We start from the raw sequence: 18,890 nt of genomic DNA on the forward strand, positions 1-18,890 counted from the left end.
AACACATAAATAATGCCCAGACCCTCGGGCTCGAGCCTGGGCGATACGACAAGCCCAAAAAGGGCAACAGTGACCAGACATGCTGTATCTTGGACCATAGAATGGTTACGACAGCTGACCTGATTGCTCGAAACAAGTTCCCGTGTTCCGCACGCGGTGCGACGTTAAAACCGAGGCGCCGGGCCCCTGCAGCCAAGTCCCGCAGCTTGTCGAGCCTTATCCAGGCCTCTTTGACATTTCGCTTTGCGCAATCCCGCGCCCCGCCATTGGCTCCGCGCTCTCCAGATAAGGGAGCCTATCTCTTGGCAAACATGGTGCCCGCTTTTCAGCTCCTGGTTGCAGCACCGTTCCGCTCCAGCTCAAGTGGGGAATTGGCAGAACCAAACCCTCTTCTGGGGTGCATCAACGCTAGGAAGCCACGCAGATAAGCGTTAACAGCACAAGGCTTGCTTCTTTCGGAATACGCCCATCCAGGCCGGGTTTTACCTTGTATCCTTTAATCAGTCTGAACGTGGATGAACGAGTCTTCGTGCTCTGCCGTTTATCGAGCCACTACTCAGAGTAGATTAAGCAACCTTGGCCTGGGTTTGAAAGGAGGTCGCATTCGTCTAATGTATTGTGTGTTGGGGCAGCCATAGTAGGGTTTGTTCTGCACGAATGTCCAGCTAGATATGCCCGCTAGATGGAGAGAGATCACCCGCAAAAACGCGCTGTCAGCGTCGTGATTCAAACATCAGTCTTGGCTCCAGAAACTCGGCATGATAAAAAACGCAAGGGTGCCCTTGGATTGAGATGCGTGGAAGATCTGTGGAAAAAGTGGGGACCAGATAAGGAGAGATCTCGAGCTCTGATTTGGCCAGCGGGATACAAGCCCGAGACGCACGGCGCGTTTACTGGACCTTGCTAACATTTTCGCTGTCTGAAGGAAACTATTTAGTAATGAGAATTGCTGTCCCCACGTCCCCGGCTAGTCCCTGGCTCTCGCTTAGCCTCCCCGTTCCAGATCCTTGTCCGAGAGAAAAATCGTTGTTTTGCTGTATCGAAGGACGGCCATGTCTCCCGGGGACGGCTTCGTCAGTCTCGTCCTCTTTAGTAACAAGAGCTCCAGGTAGGTACGAGGTTAGGGGTCACAAAAGATTCCTTCTATGGGAGCGCGGCAAAATCAAGATGTACTGTACAGAGTGAGCTCAATTGGGCGGGGCCGTACCGCCTCATGTAACCGACCCTGCAGAAACAGTTGGAGCTCGCTGCCAAGGACGGATGCCCAGCCCTTCATCAGGAACAAACTCCGATCGCCAAGTGCCATTGGCTAGTGGGGCTATCTCTGCCACCTCCATCATACAACATCGATTTCTTGGGGTAGCTAGCTAGCCGTGAGAGGCATCACTCTCAGCCCAACCTTGTGTCACTGACGATGTATCCCGTCATTGCGGTCGGGATCGACGGGTGACGACACTGAAAAAGCAATCCTGGCTGCCGCGAACATAGGATAGAAGGTGCACACAATACCTGGAGTTTTGATGAACACAGCTAAGCCGAATTAGTGAATGCATGGAAAACCTCGGAGAGTGTTATCCATGAGGGAGGCATTACACATTCCAAAGACTGTGCCATTTAGAGACGGTCAACTTGGACACCCGTCAGCCTGGAAACGCCACTTCCGAGTGGTCGTGTGCCTGCGACCCCCACTTCACACCTACATCATATTGAGCGGTCCATCGTTTTGCACAGCTCGAAAGGGAGACTACGCACCACACGTCAGGTACTTGGAGCGTATGGTTACAGAGTACCTTCCCGCCAGAGGTCAGAAAGCTGGGAAGCCGGCAGCCTGGTCAATGAAGCCATGATACCAAGGCTGAGGTGGGTGGGGGGTTTGAATCTCGTTCATTGTCTTACACCGCGGGGAAGGCTTCCATCGTCAAGGGTCTACCGGTCTGCCCCGCCGATTCCTGTGTCTCTAGACGATGGATCCTAAGTTTGGAACGCTAGACATGAGACATATGGGCGCGTTTTACCGTCCCAAAACAGTGGAAACGCCAAAAGGTAGCATACAGAGGAGTGCATGCTCTTGGTCCATGCAGAGAGTGTGGGAGAGAGCAGGCCGGGGGCGGGGGTCGTCCCACTCCTCAAAGTCACTCATCCCTGCGCCACTAACTGTTCGTAGCAGCCCTGGAAGGTCTCTGGGATGAACCCAGACGGCGAGATATCCGTAGACGAGCCAATGCTGGCGTGCTTTTCCAGGCCATTGTCGGAGAGGGATTTGCCGCGGATCGAGTCCACCGCATTGAACATGATGCTGTTTTGATTGAGCTTGGATCTGGGATGGCGAGCGGAACCCACGTGCGAACATCGGACTACCGCACCAAGTATGTTGGGTACCTTATCTCAGGAAGCTTTGGGTTGGTTGGCTTATCCGGCCGCCGCACCTTGCATGGGGCACTCCTGCCTCGAATGCCTGCCTGCTCTGCCTGCCGCAACAGCGCGCGAGGGTTTTGCCGCTCCCCACTCTGCCCATTGATAGGCATTGCGTGTCCGCGGGCATTTGTAGGGTGAGCTGTATTGTTCCTTCATTTATATACTTGGGCTTCGTCCCACCCTCGGCCGTGGTTCTTCACCTACCAATCTACTAACTACGCAGTCTCGCGGGTCTGTGTTCAAGCGCGAACATATAACCGTACCCCCTTCGCTTCCTTTCCATCGGTTCCTGGATCCCTCATCGACCACTATATTCACACTGTTTAAGCCAATACGACTTCTTTCGGTCGCCATCCTCTTCCGAAACAACAAACGTAATCCCCTAATAAGACCGTCCGTCCAAGGACCACAAGCGCCCATCATGTCAACTGCCGACGACAGCGGCGGAAGTGTTGGCACGGATTCAGGTAAGTCAGCGCCAGATTGGGGCCCCATTCAGGGCCGGGACGGACCGTATTGACCCGGCACCGCGTTGCAGCCGTCGACAACCTCAACTTGCCTTTCAATGCGGGCGACCAAGCATACATCATCGTCTCATCGGCGATGGTGTTGCTCATGGTACCCGGTATCGCCTTCCTGTACTCGGGTCTTGCGCGCAGGAAATCGGCATTGTCGCTCATCTGGGTTACCATGATGTCGTTCAGCGTGATCGTCTTCCAATGGTACTTTTGGGGTTACTCCCTCGCACTCAGCAGCACGGCCACCAACGGTTTCATCGGCAACCTCGATAAATTCGGCCTCAGAAATACACTCGGCGAACCATCGCCCGGATCACCGCTCATTCCCGAGCTCCTGTACTCGTTCTACCAGGTGAGACACACTCGGAGTCGGGGGTCCGGGCCGAGACAAGCGTGGACGCTTTGGCTAACAATGACCTAGATGCAATTCTGCGCCGTTACAGCAGCCCTCGTCATCGGAGCCACGGCCGAGCGCGGCCGTGTTGTTCCGGCTATGGTCTTCACCTTTTTCTGGGCGACTTTGGTGTACTGCCCGCTTGCGTACTGGGCTTGGGGCGCCAATGGCTGGGCTTTCCAATACGGTGTCCTCGACTACGCTGGCGGCGGTCCTGTCGAGATCGGATCTGGTGTTTCGGCCCTAGCATACTCGTGGGTCCTCGGGCGCCGTAACGAGAAGATGATGCTCAACTTCCGCCCGCACAACATCTCTCTCATCACGCTTGGCACCATTTTTCTGTGGTTCGGTTGGCTCGGCTTCAACGGTGGCTCCGCCTTTGGCGCCAATCTCCGCGCCACCATGGCCTGCTGGAACACTTGCTTGACCGCCATGTTTGCGGCCATGACTTGGTGCCTGCTCGATTTCCGCCTTGCCCGGAAGTGGTCGCTTGTCGGCTGGTGTTCGGGAACCATCTCGGGTCTCGTCGCTGCCACCCCGGCCTCGGGTGTGATTACCCCTTGGGCTAGTATTATTCTTGGTGTTGTCACTGGAGTTGCTTGCAACTTTGGCACCAAGGTCAAGTTTATGATTCGCATCGATGATGCTCTCGACGTGTTCGCCGAACACGCAATCGGCGGCATTGTCGGGCTCATCTTCAACGCCTTCTTTGCCGCTGATTACATTATTGGCCTGGACGGTGTCAACATGGGGGCCGCGGGAGGTTTCCTCAACCACAACTTCAGGCAGCTGTACATCCAGATCGCCTACATCGTAGCTGGCTGTGCCTACACGTTTGTCATGTCGGCCATCATCGCCAAGGCGATTGATCTAGTTCCCGGTCTGCACCTCCGGGCTTCATCTGAGGCGGAGCTTCTCGGCATGGACGATGACCAACACGGCGAGTTCGCCTACGACTACGTCGAGGTATGAGATGGCGATTTTGTCCGGGTTCTTTTCGTTTACCTACTAACGATAACACTTAGGTCCGTCGTGACTACCTAGCTTGGACTCCAGCCGATAGGGATCAGAAGGAGGACGGGGCCGTGATCGTCCCTCAGCACGGCATCGCAGGGCATCAGGACCTCGTCGACAACGCTCGGAAGGGGCCGACCAGCCCGCAAGTTACCCCTCCAACCACGCCACCGTCGGAACCAGCGGCAGAACTAGCGACGAAAGAAAAGGCGGCCGAGGCGGCAGAATAGAGGCCAACGCTATATATGAATTTGTTGATTGACGCGTGTTTTGGTACATGGGAACTTGGGTTATTGCATGGGAAAGCGGCTGGTCAAGGGGCGCACTGGGAAGGGCAGATTGGGCGCGAGCGCCGGTCGCCTACACCACAGATCGCCTGGATCCTTCTTTTTACTGTCTTTGTATCGAGTTCTGTTTGACTCGGGCGTGTGTACCTGAGTTGGCATATCGTTGTATAATACCCCTGCTTGCTCGCAGAAATTTTTGAGGTTGAAGTTTTGGTTTCAGAGTCCAAGATTTGTTTGCGGTATTTCCGTGGCCGACGTCTTATCGGTGTTTTCGTGACAGGCGTGGATGACCGCTGCACGAACTTGGCATGCTATCTCTCAACGCCTGACAAGGGCCCGCCCCGGTGCGCCCACCCACTAACCCCCCCGGCTACACTAGTTGGAAAAAGTCCGCCGGGATTTCCCGAGTCAAAAATGGTACGAAAACAAGCAGCGCTGGCTGCAGACGGAGTCCTGGGTTTATCTTTGGTCGAAAGGAGTGGCAAACCGCTGGCGCGATCAAATGCCGCGCTGTCGGCGATGTCACGGTAAAGCATGAGTACTAGCAACATGCGTACGGCGGCGGCGACGGGCAGGTTCAGGGCTGGGCTGTGGGGGAACCTGATATAGTCACATTTGATGACGCCTCACTCCATCCCCGGTAAACGAGAAAACATGTGATATCGAAAGGAACATAAACGGTGGCTTTCGTTTTAGCTAATACGCGTGCGTTTTAAGGCTTGTTATCCCGTTTCTTTAGTCTGACATGTAAATGAGGCGGCTTACAGAGCTCAAACCCCGGAGTGAAGAAGAAGTGAACGAAGAGTTTGGGCCTGGGCCGGCACGGCTCGGCAAAGCGGAGTCCGCGTTGTCATCCGGGTACTGTAGGCGAGAGGCTCTCGGAGGCTGCTGGACACGGGCCCCCCGCTCGCGCCTCCATTACAGGTGGGGCAATCGCTTCCGGGCTCCGGGGGCAGTTGCCAAGGCGGTTGCGGCGCCGGGGGAAGTGAGAGATGGACGGTTGGTTATCGGATGTTGTTGCCTGTGTGGAAGGTGACCGCTGAGGCTATCTCTCGGTCAGAGCGGTCGATTTACGGTTCAGCCCGTAGAGAACCCTAACCCCAGCCTCGCGCAATCGCGTCTGCTTTCCCGAGGCTCGGCTCTCCCACCTCGCCTCGATGGCTCAAACAAACCGATAGCGAGCGCGTCACGTCCCTGGAAAAGGCGGGTTCTGTCGTTGTAATGATACTTCTATAAGAGTCCTTTCCTTTCATTTTTTCTGTAAGATAGGCGGCCTTCATCGCGCCTTGCTCGCTCCACCCTGTTGGACGCCACGTGGGTGCAGCGCCTGCCTGGGCTGGCGTGTGATCTGGACACTTTTGGGCCGGCGCCGTGTCGTTCACTTGGCGCTGGTTATGCGCCGAATCTCACTCCTTTTTCTCGCTTGCCTTGAAGTTTCCTCAAGACAAACATTCATTTGGTCTATCTGCTATAGGTTTATCAACAGCAGCGCTGCCCAAGGAAACTAGCAACCTCTTGCACTTGTGCTCTCGTCACGCCATGAGCTTCATTCACCGCATCGGCTTTTCGCCGGCGCAGACTGAGGGCGGAAGCAGTACAGGCTTCATAATAGCAGGCACTGTCATTGCGGCCGCGGCGTTGTTTCAATTCCTCAGCCGCGCTCTGTGGCCGACACCGCCCAAGCGGCTCTACAACCCGTTGCGCACTGTTCTACCCCGCCTCTCTCAAGAGGAGCTCGACAAGTTGGAGTACAAACCGGATAGCTTCGCCGGTGCACGAGACGTAGATACACCCGTACGACCCACTTCTTCCCCGTTTCACGGTACTCGTCTGGCTAACACAGCTTTCTAGTACGGCTCCATCAGGGTATACGAATGGGGCCCCCTGACGGGTGACAAAGTCCTCTTTGTCCACGGCATCACCACCTCCTGCATGACCCTTACCAAGCTAGCCAACGCCCTCGTTTCAGAGAAGGGCTGCCGTGTCATGCTTTTTGACCTCTTCGGCCGGGGTTTCTCGGACAACCCGTCGGACCTCCCACACGACGCCCGCTTGTACACGACGCAGATCCTCCTGGCGTTAGCCTCGGCCGAGGAGACGTCCTGGATGGACCCCAAGAACCCCTTCAAATTAGTAGGATACTCTCTCGGCGGCGGCATCGCCGTGCACTTCGCCACGTCATTCCCGCACCTGGTCTCTTCACTCGTGCTGCTCGCGCCGGCAGGGCTCATCCGGCCGGAGTCGTTTGGCATCGTGATGCGCGCCGTCTTCACGTCGGGCCTCGTCCCGCCCCGCCTGCTCAGCTGGATCACCAAGAAGCGGTTGCAGAAGCCCATCCGCGCGACCAGCCGGCGCGGTGCCAACGGTAACAGCAGCGGCGCAGACCCGGCTGCCACCAATACTTACGCCGATACCAAGCCCAAACCCGACCCAGTATCCGCCTCCCTCACGGAAGTAGTCGACTCCGACTCCCTATTATCTGGCGACGGCAACGACGAGTGGGACGGCGATTTCGGCGAGTCGCGGCGGGCGCTTGAGGAGCGGGTTCTGCGCCACGTGCACTGGCAGCTGTCGAACCACGACGGCTTCGTCGCGGCCTTCATGTCGAGCATCAGGGACGCGCCGCTGATCGGGCAGGAGGAGGCGTGGCGGAAGCTGGCGCGTCGCGAGCCGGGCACCACAGCCGTCATCCTCGCCCGCGACGACGAGATTATCGACCCGGACGAGTACGCGGCCGACGCGCTGCCGCTGGTGGGAGGGCCAGACCGTGTGCGGTGGAGCTTGGTTCCAGGGGGCCACGACTTCCCCATGACATACGCTAGGGAGACGTTGAGGGAGATGTACGCCGCTTGGGGCATGTAATCAGTAACAGCGGCGGTGTGACGGGTTTGACTTCGATAGCAGGCAGGGCGCGGGGAGGCCACGGCTAGCACATACGCATTAGATATCCATAGAGCGGGCAAGATTATGCATTTGATTTCATTGCGGAATTCATCCATCGAGATGCACCAAAAAAAAAAGGAGACCAGTACAAAATGGTCTGGGTAGAAGCCCACAGCAACCAAGATGCCAGCGCCTCGAAACCGCAAAGGAAATGCAGCTGCAAGGTATCATATCCACCGTTATGCGACACCCAACTAGACCGGCCCGGACGGTTCGTTCTCCGCACACCCATGGCACTGATGCGATGGCCATTTCTATCACCCTCTTCACGTAGTTTCGACGCCTCCACACCGCCGACCTGCAAGGAACGGTTCCTCGTTAGGAACGAGTCTGTGGCCGGGAGCTTTAGCCCCGGGCGTCGACGAATTCGTCCTGTGACTCGTGCTCAGAATCTGATCGCTTGGTCTCCACTGGTAGGTCTTTCTTGAGCTCATGGTAAAAATCGATGAGGGGCCCTTCCTTGGCGCGACCTCCTGTCGAGTCAAGCATCGTTTGAATCTCGGATGTGCTCTTGTGGGACTGATCGAGAGGGGGCTTCTCGCTTCGGCTCTGCTCCGACGGTAGCGGCGTCTCGTACGGCGTCTTGTCCTCGCCAAAATCGATCAGGTCCCCTTCATTGGGATGGGTTTCTTTCGACCGAGCGCTCGGCTCTGATATGGAGCCCCTGGGAGGAATCATATTCTTTTGGCTGAATTTCTGGCCCTTAACTATCGGGTAGATCGCCATGATCTGGGCGGCTTGCCTCTCGGGCGTCGCGCCATCTCTGCTCACAATGGTTAGCATGCGCCTCGGCAGCAGAGTATCGGATTATCCAACATTTGCGCATTAATGATCCACTCGAGGTCTTCTTCGCCCTCCTCGGGGCCACCCGGGCCACCCTTTACTCTCCTGAATAACCTGGGGTGCCATTCTACGCCATCATTGGCTCGGGCGGCGGCTTCTTCGCGCTGCATATCCTCGACCTTTGTCTTTTCCTCAGTTGCTAGTTCGTGGTTGCGGTCCTTGATAGCCTGCACAGTTTTGGCCCACAGTCTCTGCGACTCTCTTTCGTCCTGTTCTTCTATGGGCCTGCATATCGGAGGGCTGGGCTTTGCTCGTAAGGCATTGAAGAACATTTCCTTCTGTCCGGTCTGCCCATAGTCAGCTTGATGGCGCTAGAAGCCCTTCCAAAACTCACTTTCATATTCTTTATGGACATCTCTTCGCTCCACAATCCGGAGAGCTCGTAGAGTATTTCTCCCGTATTATCGTCCTTAATCGTACCGCCAATGGCATTGTAAGTGCCACTAACCCAACCCTTGGTTTTAAAGTCGATGTCGGCCGAGAGGCCTGTCTCGGGGCACCGCACATAGCTGTGGTCTCCGAGTTCATACTTCATCTTCCCGAACAGGATGCCTCTGGCGTACATATTGGGTTGCGTAAGAAAGCTTCCGCACCTCCGAGTCAGCGCTTCTGCCTAGTCGCAAGGTATGTAAGAAAAGCTCACTATCGCTCGCCCTTTTTGGGATCTTTCCCCCGGTCCAAGAGCGTCAAAATCGCTGTGCCCTCCATCATACTGGCAGCTGAGTTGCCTAGAAACTTGCTTCTGGGCTTTAGAGTCCCATCAACTCTTATGTTGTGGCCAGGAACCATATAAAAGTAGCTCGACTTTGGCGGGTGGTGCGACGTCTGCTCCGAGATGTAGTATGCCCTCGTGTTGTCGGGGAACTCCCAGCAGCAGGTAAATATCTCACCAAGGACGGGGTTTAGAGGCTTCTTGACTCCCCTGGGGCGGAGTTAGCAAGCACAATACGTGGCTCATCCTAGAGGGAGAGGCACTCACGGAGGACGAATATGCCAGCCGCTCAAGTAGAACTTGACTACCGACACAAATCTCTCAACAGGATCATCGATCTTGGGTATGGGCAGGAGCATCTCTGGGTGGCACATGAAGCTGCACGGTGTTGGTTAGAGCCAATCCATCCTCCATAACCGCTTTGAAAGCGGTAGATCGAAGCATTCGGCAGTGGCGTACTTGGTAATCCGTTCTAGCATACTGCGCGGCTCCAGGATGAAAGTCGGTAGTACCACTCTGCTGAGGTCGGCACCGGGTCTCAGTTGGGATATGAGGTGCGACAGGACTGGATTGGAGTCAGCACCTATCCGATGTCGTCGTGATGCGAGCGGGGGACACACCGTTTCCCTGGTCGGGTTCGACCACGAGAGTATCATCTTCGATCGACTCGGTTCCATCGCCAGAGGATCGACTGCCTGGAATGTTGGATTACCAGTGTCAGTGTATATCCGTGGAGATATGTCATGCTAAGTTCCGGTCCCTTGCCTCCAGTCTTGGGTCGGAGGAGCTCAACCGGTCCACCCACTATGAACGTCTTGTGCTTAAAACGGGACCAGAACAGAGCAGACTCGCACGCGACTCACTGGCATTCGAAGATGTCCGGCGGCGGCCAGAGACAAGACCCATCATCTTGAAGTCCTCAGATACACCCGCCCTTCGCTGGTAGTTTTTTGAGAAGAGAAAATAGAAGGACGACGAAAAAAAAAAGTGGGGTTGAGGTTTGTTGGGAATTAACAATGTTATTCCTTACAGGAAAACGCTGCTACGAGTGTCTACCGCGAAGGAAACATCGAATTCGGATGCCTTGAGTGCCAGTCAGGCTAAGAGATTACGTCGTCGACAAGGCAGCACCCGGGCTAAGAGAGAAAGTTCTAGGTACTTTTGTTGACGGCAAGCGGGATTCGCAGCTGGTAAAAGCTATGACGGGAGCGAACTCGGGCGGGGCATGGAGGGGGCCGCCGTGGGACAAGCAATGACGTGGGGTCCCGAGACCCCGACATCATCTGCTGGGCTGCTGGGCGTTCAGCCCATTCGGAGATTGGGGTCGAAGCAAGGATGCTCAGGAGGCAACGGATTATGGTTGAGAAGAACAAGATGCAGAAAATACCAGGCAGTTATCACATGTTCCGGGAACTCGAGCTTGGTTGTCCTTTTTCGCATCCTCTCCTTTCTCGTCAATCTCTACACAATTCCCACGTGGTGGAGAGACAATGGAGTCTTGATGTGCGCTCCGATATTTGAGACACCGGTAATAGTTCAGCTACCCCGCCCCCACTTTTTGAGATGAGTGTTACGCACATGGCGGACTTAAAAGAAGAGGCCTGCGCATGCTGACTCTGTCGATCGGTACAACCGAAGTAAGATGTGTACTGTGCCTAACCTAGGCAACCATCCCACCCTCGTACAAACACTCCAGATAAATCAAGCCATTACCCCCCAAATAGTATATTGTGATTAGAATTGCGCACTGAAAAGGAAGTCCTTTCCAACGGAATACACTGTTGTTCCCGTGATACTACAACCACATCTAACCATGCTCTACACCCCTACCGGTGTTGGTTACTAGCCTACCAAAGATGATAGTCTTCTTTCATGCTTTCGCCCTTTTTTTCTTCTTTTTTTCCTTCATTGAGTGTAAGCATCTTTTCGGACCGTACAAAGCATCTCAAAATATAGAGCTTAATCTTAACTTCTATCGAGAATGTATTAAAGAGGGAAGAAGAAAGGAAAGAAATAAAAAAGCTTCAGGAGTAACTAACTCTATATTACCTACGGTATAGCAGGAGGTTTTTGACGGGCCGTCACTTTTTACCCAAGACGTTCTATGTGGAGCGGCGCACCGCTATTGCCTTGGTTGACATGCATCTGACACGCACATTAAAAACGGGAGGCCGCTTTAGGGTATTTAGTTATCCCTACTTCGACAACAACAATAGCCAGCTATAGTAGAGAGCTGTTGTGCAAGTCTCGTCGATCAGTTCATTCGCTGGCGGGATGTTTACACCTATTGTTACCAAGGTAACTTGCTATAATGTATCCATCGGCTAGTCCTAGAACAATGTCCCAGAGTGGGTCAGACCGCCGATTATCAAGCAAGCAACTATAGTGTCTCGACAAGCTCGGTGCTATGCGTATAAAAAGTAGTTGCATTGTTGTACTGTACTGTGTTGTACAGTATTGTGAGACTGGCACACAGAAGCATGGCCATGGGTTTTTTTTTTTTTTTTTTTCCTTCGGCTTACCTCGCTTGATGCTCGGGGCAGACTCTGTGAGCACACCGGTTCGATCATTGATTTGGGTTGCAACAAAAACCGGTAATGCATGGAAATTATTAGTTACTTAAGGTACGGTAGTAGGTTCGGACCCCATGACCGGGTTTTCATGGGGATCTCTGTCTCGAACGCAGGACCTCCAGTGTCTGATGCTATCGATCTGCAGGATGAACAGCCGCCGATGGTTTCAGATGGACTGCCACCAAAAGTCATTGGCGTCTGGTCCGGCCCAGCGTCTCCAGGTTCCGAGAGCCAGGAACCCAAAATATCCTTCCGTCTCTCAGCTCGCATGCTGCGGTTGCATTGCCTTTGGCTGACCTGTCAGGTTATGTGTGTAGTTGTGTAGCGTGATCTAGACCAGCATTGTCTGCGGGCCTAGGCTCGAAGCCGACTCGGATACGGATGCGCCCCACGAGGTCGTGCCCAAACACGAAATATTAAGGGTGCAGCCAACCGGGAGATGGCTTGGCCCTGGAAACGGCCGATGGCTGCCCAAGGAGATGTGGAGTGGAGCCATACACCGACCCCAGAGGGGTCCGTTCCTGATGCTGAAACATAAAAGCCCTTCGAGATCCAGTAGCTGTGGTCGGTACCAAGTGAGAAAATAGTGCGCTTCGGGGCGGACTTGATTGGGAAGAAAGGGGAAACAAAAGGGGAGGCCGTCCTCGGGTCTTGCAAACAGCTGAACGAGGAGTTGGGGTAGCCAAGTCCGAGGCGCAGAACACCCAATGCCGATGCAGAACACGGCGCCTCGTGCCCTGTTTAGGAAGTCGATCCCTCGCTCTGGCTTGTCCCTGCCCCGCCTAAACACGACTCTAACGTTAGCCGCTGCCCACTGCTGCAGCGCCAGCAAGGTTTCGCCAACAGCTGTCGTTGTCCGCCTCTCACCACCAACCTCGCGCACAACTCATCTCGGCCCGCCCGACTTTGCTCACTTCTGCCGTCTGGACCGAGTCACATGCGACTTCCGGAGCAAATTCACGAGGGGCCTCTTTGGCAGCTCTGCAGTCAATTGTCGGGCTGCCGGGCGGATATCGACGAAGAGCACATGCTTCCTTTCCATTTCGGTCCGAGCATCGACGTTTCATTTCGGGCTTGTGCCCTCGCAGCGTTGAAGAAGCCCATGACGCCATCGTCCACCCGGTAGTGGTAGTGGCCGCGCGACTGATTTGGAAATGATGGAAAACGAGGCGACGACCATCGCCGTGCACGACGATACCCGCGCCTCACGAAGAGGCCGTCTTATGGGGAAGCTGTTCGGCCGCGATCGTGATCGGAAAACGGCCCAAGAGGACTCGCGCGACTTGAACGAATTTCTCCACGGAGCGCCTGACCAGTTGCAGGTCGCCCATGCCGGCCCGCCCGTGCTTGCGAAACTCGACACCAAGAATGCCACAAGATATCCCAATGCCCACAATGTCCGCGGCACCACCGACCTCCACCAGCAGCAGGACCTCGCCGTGCGGACCCGATCACTCGATCCGGGGAATAGGCCCAAGAAGAAGGGCCTGATTGTCAAATTTGCCGACACATATCCGGAAATCATTGGAAATGGTGGTGACGAATGCGACATTCCCACCCTCGAGATATCGAAGCGCAAGAGACCAAGAGCCCAAACTGTACCTACGACTCCCGCCCGGCCAAGCGACGCTGTTGGGGACAGCTCTCAGAGATCACACTTGGAAGCGCAGGCGAGGGTGCCGCCGTTCGAGCCAGGGTCGCTTCGGCGCACCCAGACAGGCTACATTGCCAACTCCAACTCCCCAGAACCGGGCAGGAACGCGACGGTCAGGTACCTAGGCAGCCCAGCCGTCAGCCACGACGAAAGGCGGAGGTCTTTTATCGAGATACACCAGGCCGAGATGCGAAACGCCGAAGGGCGAGCCTTCGCAAAAGCCGTAAGGGCCGCCTCTGGGGATCAATCGAAGCGCGAGCGGGGGGGCTCGTCCCCGCCACCCCCTGAGCCAGAGACACCCATCGCCGCCTCTCCAGATTCTATCCAAATTTCACAGCTTGGCTCTTCACCGCAGCCCCCCAAACCTCCCGCGGTTCCCGTCAGAGGACTCTCTCAAAAACCGCAGCTGCCTCCAGGTCCCGTACCACCACCACATGCTCAGAACGCCACGCCACCCCAGAAACCTTACACTCCGACGAGCCAGCACTCGACCTCGCCCGAAAGGTTGAAAAGGGCCCAGAAGGTTGAAAATAGCCCCCAATTGCTGTACTCGCCCGGCTCAAATTTCCAGCAACCCATCGCGTTGTCAAGACAGAACACCAAGCTCTCCGAATATGTGGCATCTCCCCAGCCACAACAAGCCGCCTCGAGTTTCCAAGACGTTGTGGTCGCTGCTTCCGACGACGCAATGAATGCGTTCGTTACACGTACGCGTCATTTGTTTGAACTCTTCCGTCTCCATGCCGAGAGCGTTCGACCGTTGATCTCTTCGACGCCGCATGACCTTGCAAGGGCAGCCTTGTGGTGGTTTCTGAGGGGCCGGACGGCGCTGGAGGTTGCCGTCAGAGACCGCCCTAATACGCCCGAATCGGAGAGGAAAAATGAAATGGCAAAGCAACAGGCGTATGCCGACTTGGCGAAGGGGTACTGGCTCCTGGAGGAAGTCATGTCTGACATAGTCGCCAGCGGACGCAGTGCGATTGACAGCGAAGCCGAGAACGTCCGAGTAACGCTCGTTTCGAGTCTCCGGAAACTGGCCGTGTCGATGAAGCGGAATGGTTTCCTGCCGCCTGAGGAGGCGTTTCTGCCTCAGACGGTCGATCGATCAATCTGGACCGAATACCCACCGCTCACTCAGGACATAAAGGCGCTCCTATGCGGCTCGACAGGCTCAGCGCTTGCCAGTCAACAAGCAACGTCCGGGATGACCATATTGGAATGTTTCCCGCTGGGCGACTCAGCGACTGCATTCTGCTTTGCCCGCTTCCAGGTTGATGTGTTCCTGATGGAGCAAGGGAGGGAATCGCAGCGGCTCTATCTACCCTGTTTCTTGTCGATCGTCAGGCCTCAAACGCAACCAGACATTATGTTTGTCCTTGCGAGCCAGAATGGCGCCGTGCAGCTCCGCATCTCGGCAAACAAAAACACCGGCCCGGTTTGGGAGGATGTCCGTTGGCGTTTGGAGACATTCAACCTCGAGGTAAGATTGCCTCGTGGCTTCATGCTCATTGTGCAGTGCACGCAGCACTCTTATTCCACGCTGCGTAGCATGTATGAGTTCAGCGCAAAGGTGCACGCTAGTCTCTATCCGAGGCAGGACGAGAACTGCACCTTTAGATCAACGCTCCGGGCGTTTCAATACTTTGACAATGATCCACAAGCGCGACAATTTCCCAAAGAATCGACACCGAACTGCGAGATTGCCCTGTTTGAGCGCGTCTTGAGAGAAGGGGCAGCGACAGGACCCCGGACCTACCACAGGGGCTTCCGAATCGCAGTTGTCACGGGTCCGAGGACCAAGACATTGAGCGGAGTGAACCAGATGTATTCGCCTCAAGCGCCTATCCAGTTCGGGTTTCTCCGCAGCGAAGCAAACGATCCTGCCCTCTCGCTCAAGTTCGACAATGGGAGACTGAAGGGGAACATGGTGTTGTCTTTTGCCGACGAGAAGGAAAGGCTACGAATGCACAGTTTGTTGATCGGGACAGCCCTAGACCGTGATGAGCGCGTCTTTGGCGAGTCGGCCGTGCAAGGAGTCTGGTTCTCGGAGAGGTTCGGCGATACCGCACACAAGGGGATGCAGGTGCTCTCCAGCTTGGCATGGAACAAAGTTAGGGTCATCAACCACGACAATGATGGTGACCGGCCATTGTGCGTTCTCGCCGACAAGCTGCGCGTCGTCTACGAGTTCAAGGATGGCACCCTCACCGACCGGATCAATGTCGCCCCTGGCGAGCTCAAGCTCCGGCTGGACGTGCAGAACCCGAGTTGCCTGATGGTCTTCCGCCAGCCGCAGGCCGACATCACCCTTGCCGTCACCGAAGCCAAAGCCTCTCGAGACCTCTCGGGCGGTCTCACGCAGGCATTGGAAAGCCTGAAACAGACGGCGACCATCCGCACCTTCATGTTCCCCAAGCTGGAGGAGCTGCATGCTTTTGAGACCGCTATTACGGGGTTCAAGGTGCTTTTTGACGGGATCGCATCCGCGTTTGCCATCTCGCGCCGGCGTATGGTTGTACCCATCCACAAGAAGTGGGAAGCCGGCGCGACGCGGATCCAGGTAGTTTCGCAGGACGGGGTTGCACAGCTGCTGGCCTTTTTTGAGGATTTTTCTCACGGCCGGTGCATGGGATTCCACCTCAAGGGAACCGACGTGTTTGAGTCGTTCAGCAGGGGCAGCAAGACGGGACTGAAGATTGTGGATGCCAAGTTTCCCCTGCCAAAGGTCCTTGCCGCCGAGGCGGATGGAGCTCAGGAGGCAGCCGATGCTGCCTTCTTGTGTCTTGACCTACCCGAGCTGCCTGGAGAGCACGACGATATCTCGATTTTGTTTGACAATGAGGCGGGTAAGTGCAGTCAACTGTGGCGGTGGGGGAGATGTTTTGTGGATTAAACATGTGGCTAATTTGGGGACGCAGAACGCGATAAGCTTATTGCATGCCTCCCGGCACCGGTCAAGGGCTCGCGGTTACCCAAGATCAAGGGGATCACATGAGGATCTGGTGGGACGAGCGAGGAAGCATTTGACATGAGGAGTGGGGGGAGGGGGGCTTGGTATCTTTGCAGTGATAGCAATCGGATACCCTTTGGAATCTATGACGACGTTGACAAGCCTGGAGTGTTGTGTTAAGGATGTAACACGGTGGTCACCATGCATTGTAGCGAGAAGTGTGTGTAGTGGTTTATATCTCAAAAGGGGAAAAAAAAAAAAAGAAGACTTAATTTTTTGCGGATGTCGTAGATGGATTGTAGTGTCTAAAGGAGAGTTCCCCCATACCGCCCAACGTATTGATACAGCGTACGGACTTACAAACAAACCATACTCAACACGTGCCCAACTCCAACGCCTCAACTCCATATGAAGCCCTGGCTATTGACCCGCTCAATGCCAAACAGAGAACGGAGGGTTTCAACAATCTGTCCGAGTACTTGTATAGAACCCAATCGCAGACGACAGCCTTTTCTGTTGTGCCTCCCTCCAGTTCACTGGTCACATGCGTTCCTCGGCCCAACCTAATATCGCCTCCTTGTCGGCTCTGGGCTCGGGGAGCGTGTGGGGCTACGTGACCGTGGTCGCATCTTGAGCCACTTCTTTGTCGACAGCTCAAGCTCCCGTTCGAGCTCGGGGCTGGGGTTCTTGCGGTGGATGAAGTTGCAGAAGCCGCCGCGGACGCAGCCCTCGCCGCTGTTGAGGCGGCAGCAGGCCTCGCGGAAGTCGGTGACGGGGCTCAGCTCGCAGTAGATGGGGCGGGCGGCGTACCAGCGGCTGTTGAGGTCGTCGCAGGCCTTTTGCGCGCTGTCCTCGTACTTGAAGCGGGCGTAGACGTTGCCGATCAGGTGGTCGTTGTTGTTGTCGCACACGACCAGCTCTTCGAGCTCGCCGTACTTGCACATCTCGCACCAAATGTCCTCGTAGAAGGCATCGAAGTGGTTCTGCAGCTGCGACGGATTCATGCGGTTCTTTGGGTCGAAGGCCGGGTTCTGGTAGAGGTTGGGCATGAGGATCGTCTGCGAGTACGACGGCTTCACGTGCTTGCGGCTGCACCGGTCGCCGTGGCGGCAGGCGCCAATTTTGTAGTAGAATGAGCAGTTGACCTTGTCTTGCTCGGTGCCGAAGATGGAGGCGAGAAAGTTGGCCATCTTGTTTTGGCTCGTTCTCTTCTCTGCGGTGTTTGCTTCAAGATATTCGCGGAGTTATCTGCGTCACAGGAATTGGCGTTATCGTAATTGTCAAGATCGTTGTTGTCGTTGTTGTTGTTGCTGCGATAGAAGTAAGACCTTGAAGATGATCCCCAGTCGCGATTGTTTTACCAAGTTTGGCGTCGCGGGGACGGCAAAGGGCACAAAAACCGCCGTTCGCTCAGCCGTTCCCGCCACAGGTGGCTGACCATCTCTAATTGGTCCATGTTTGAGCCGAAATTTAGCCTGAGACAAGGCTGACAAAAGTGTGGCTGAAGTTTCGAGAAGGGTTCTTGACCTTCCCGGTGGAATCTCCCTCACATTTGGCACTACCTTATAGATTTGTTTCATTGAACCTCCGCTAACAGCTGCTGGGGAACATTCGGTGAAGAGCTAGCAAGTCCTTCATCCCGTATCTTACAATGCTGGCTCTATTATGTCTGTAGGGACATTGAAACGCTCGGGAAACGAATTCAGTTTGGCCCTGCTGCTTCGAATGCCTCACACCGGAGCTCGGTTTAGGAAGAAATAAAACCATCCCACCTACACTATTCTTCTGCCACCTCGCCGATCATTCCCCGCACGCCGTGTCCACTGCACGTCGGCTGGTGTGCCCAGGGGTAGCCAATGAAGCCCGGCGGCGGAGGAGAGAGCTCGCACATATGTGAGACATGCTGCCATCAGCTTACTGCAGAACCAACAGAGCCACTAGAAACATCAAAACCTATGAGTACGCTGGGGTACCCGAACGGCCGTGTCTAACAACAGGATCCTCGAGACACAGAACCGAACCGGAGAGCACAACTGTCTTCCCCTTACCATCTGCGCCCCGTTACGAATGGGAATTGCGGTGGGTCGGGGTCTGCGGCGTTGCGCAATGTCAGTTCATCCCGATCCACAATCCCACTTTGCTCACATGGATCAATAAATTACGACGAGACCGCTAATGTAATGAGCGCTCGGCGGGATCGCGGGCGTGCCCGTGAACTTGGTCCCTTCGCGGTATTGCGGTGCGTAACCGATTGCGTTGGGCAGACTGTCAGAGGGTATTTCAGCTCCGGTGTTCGTCTCGCGGGGCGGACTCCGGCGTGTCGGTGTCGACAGGCCGCGGGTTTTCGGGGCAGGACGCATGTTCCCGACAATCTGTGTCGCAATCTGGAAAAGAGCTGGCAAAGGCCGGGGCGCCGGTGCCGAGATTTTCGGCAGGGATTAGCCTTCCATAGCCCCACCCGAATTTTGGGGAGCGTCCTCCAACTGTGAGGGTGATGCAATCTGTCGTGCAGAGACGACCTTCGGTCAGAAGGCACGAGCTGTTCGTGCTGCAGCAGCAGCACAGCGCCATCGCAAGCATCGCGGAC

General features: G+C 55.5%; 5 protein-coding genes across 5 annotated transcripts; 3 read left to right on the top strand and 2 right to left on the bottom strand.

Annotated features, from left to right (window-relative positions):
• Positions 1–2,836: 2,836 nt before the first annotated feature.
• On the top strand, positions 2,837–4,571 carry MEP1 (low affinity high capacity ammonium permease; the record flags this gene model as incomplete). Its single annotated transcript, XM_071055716.1, has 4 exons — positions 2,837–2,882; positions 2,954–3,285; positions 3,355–4,293; positions 4,353–4,571. 4 exons carry the CDS (start codon positions 2,837–2,839, stop codon positions 4,569–4,571), a joined length of 1,536 nt encoding a protein of 511 aa, XP_070911817.1.
• Positions 4,572–6,167: 1,596 nt separating this feature from the next.
• Positions 6,168–7,490, top strand: MFIFM68171_00295 (Alpha/Beta hydrolase protein; the record flags this gene model as incomplete). The annotated part of the gene is made up of 2 exons (XM_071055717.1): positions 6,168–6,422; positions 6,480–7,490. 2 exons carry the CDS (start codon positions 6,168–6,170, stop codon positions 7,488–7,490), a joined length of 1,266 nt encoding a protein of 421 aa, XP_070911818.1.
• Positions 7,491–7,916: 426 nt separating this feature from the next.
• On the bottom strand, positions 7,917–10,035 carry OSH6 (Oxysterol-binding protein OBPa; the record flags this gene model as incomplete). Its single annotated transcript, XM_071055718.1, has 8 exons — positions 7,917–8,334; positions 8,388–8,701; positions 8,749–8,998; positions 9,058–9,336; positions 9,394–9,504; positions 9,586–9,691; positions 9,747–9,821; positions 9,990–10,035. The coding sequence occupies 8 exons, from the start codon at positions 10,033–10,035 to the stop codon at positions 7,917–7,919; spliced, it is 1,599 nt and encodes a 532-aa protein (XP_070911819.1).
• Positions 10,036–12,853: 2,818 nt separating this feature from the next.
• Positions 12,854–16,348, top strand: MFIFM68171_00297 (Trans-sulfuration enzyme protein; the record flags this gene model as incomplete). The annotated part of the gene is made up of 2 exons (XM_071055719.1): positions 12,854–16,199; positions 16,272–16,348. 2 exons carry the CDS (start codon positions 12,854–12,856, stop codon positions 16,346–16,348), a joined length of 3,423 nt encoding a protein of 1,140 aa, XP_070911820.1.
• A 518-nt stretch (positions 16,349–16,866) lies between these two features.
• MFIFM68171_00298 (Splicing factor U2AF 23 kDa subunit) lies at positions 16,867–17,493 on the bottom strand (the record flags this gene model as incomplete). Its single annotated transcript, XM_071055720.1, has 1 exon — positions 16,867–17,493. The coding sequence occupies one exon, from the start codon at positions 17,491–17,493 to the stop codon at positions 16,867–16,869; it is 627 nt and encodes a 208-aa protein (XP_070911821.1).
• Between the last annotated feature and the right edge of the window lie 1,397 nt (positions 17,494–18,890).

The sequence above is a fragment of the Madurella fahalii genome (genome assembly GCF_045866475.1).
Source record: "Madurella fahalii IFM 68171 DNA, scaffold_1, whole genome shotgun sequence".
Classification (NCBI taxonomy): Eukaryota; Fungi; Ascomycota; class Sordariomycetes; order Sordariales; genus Madurella; species Madurella fahalii.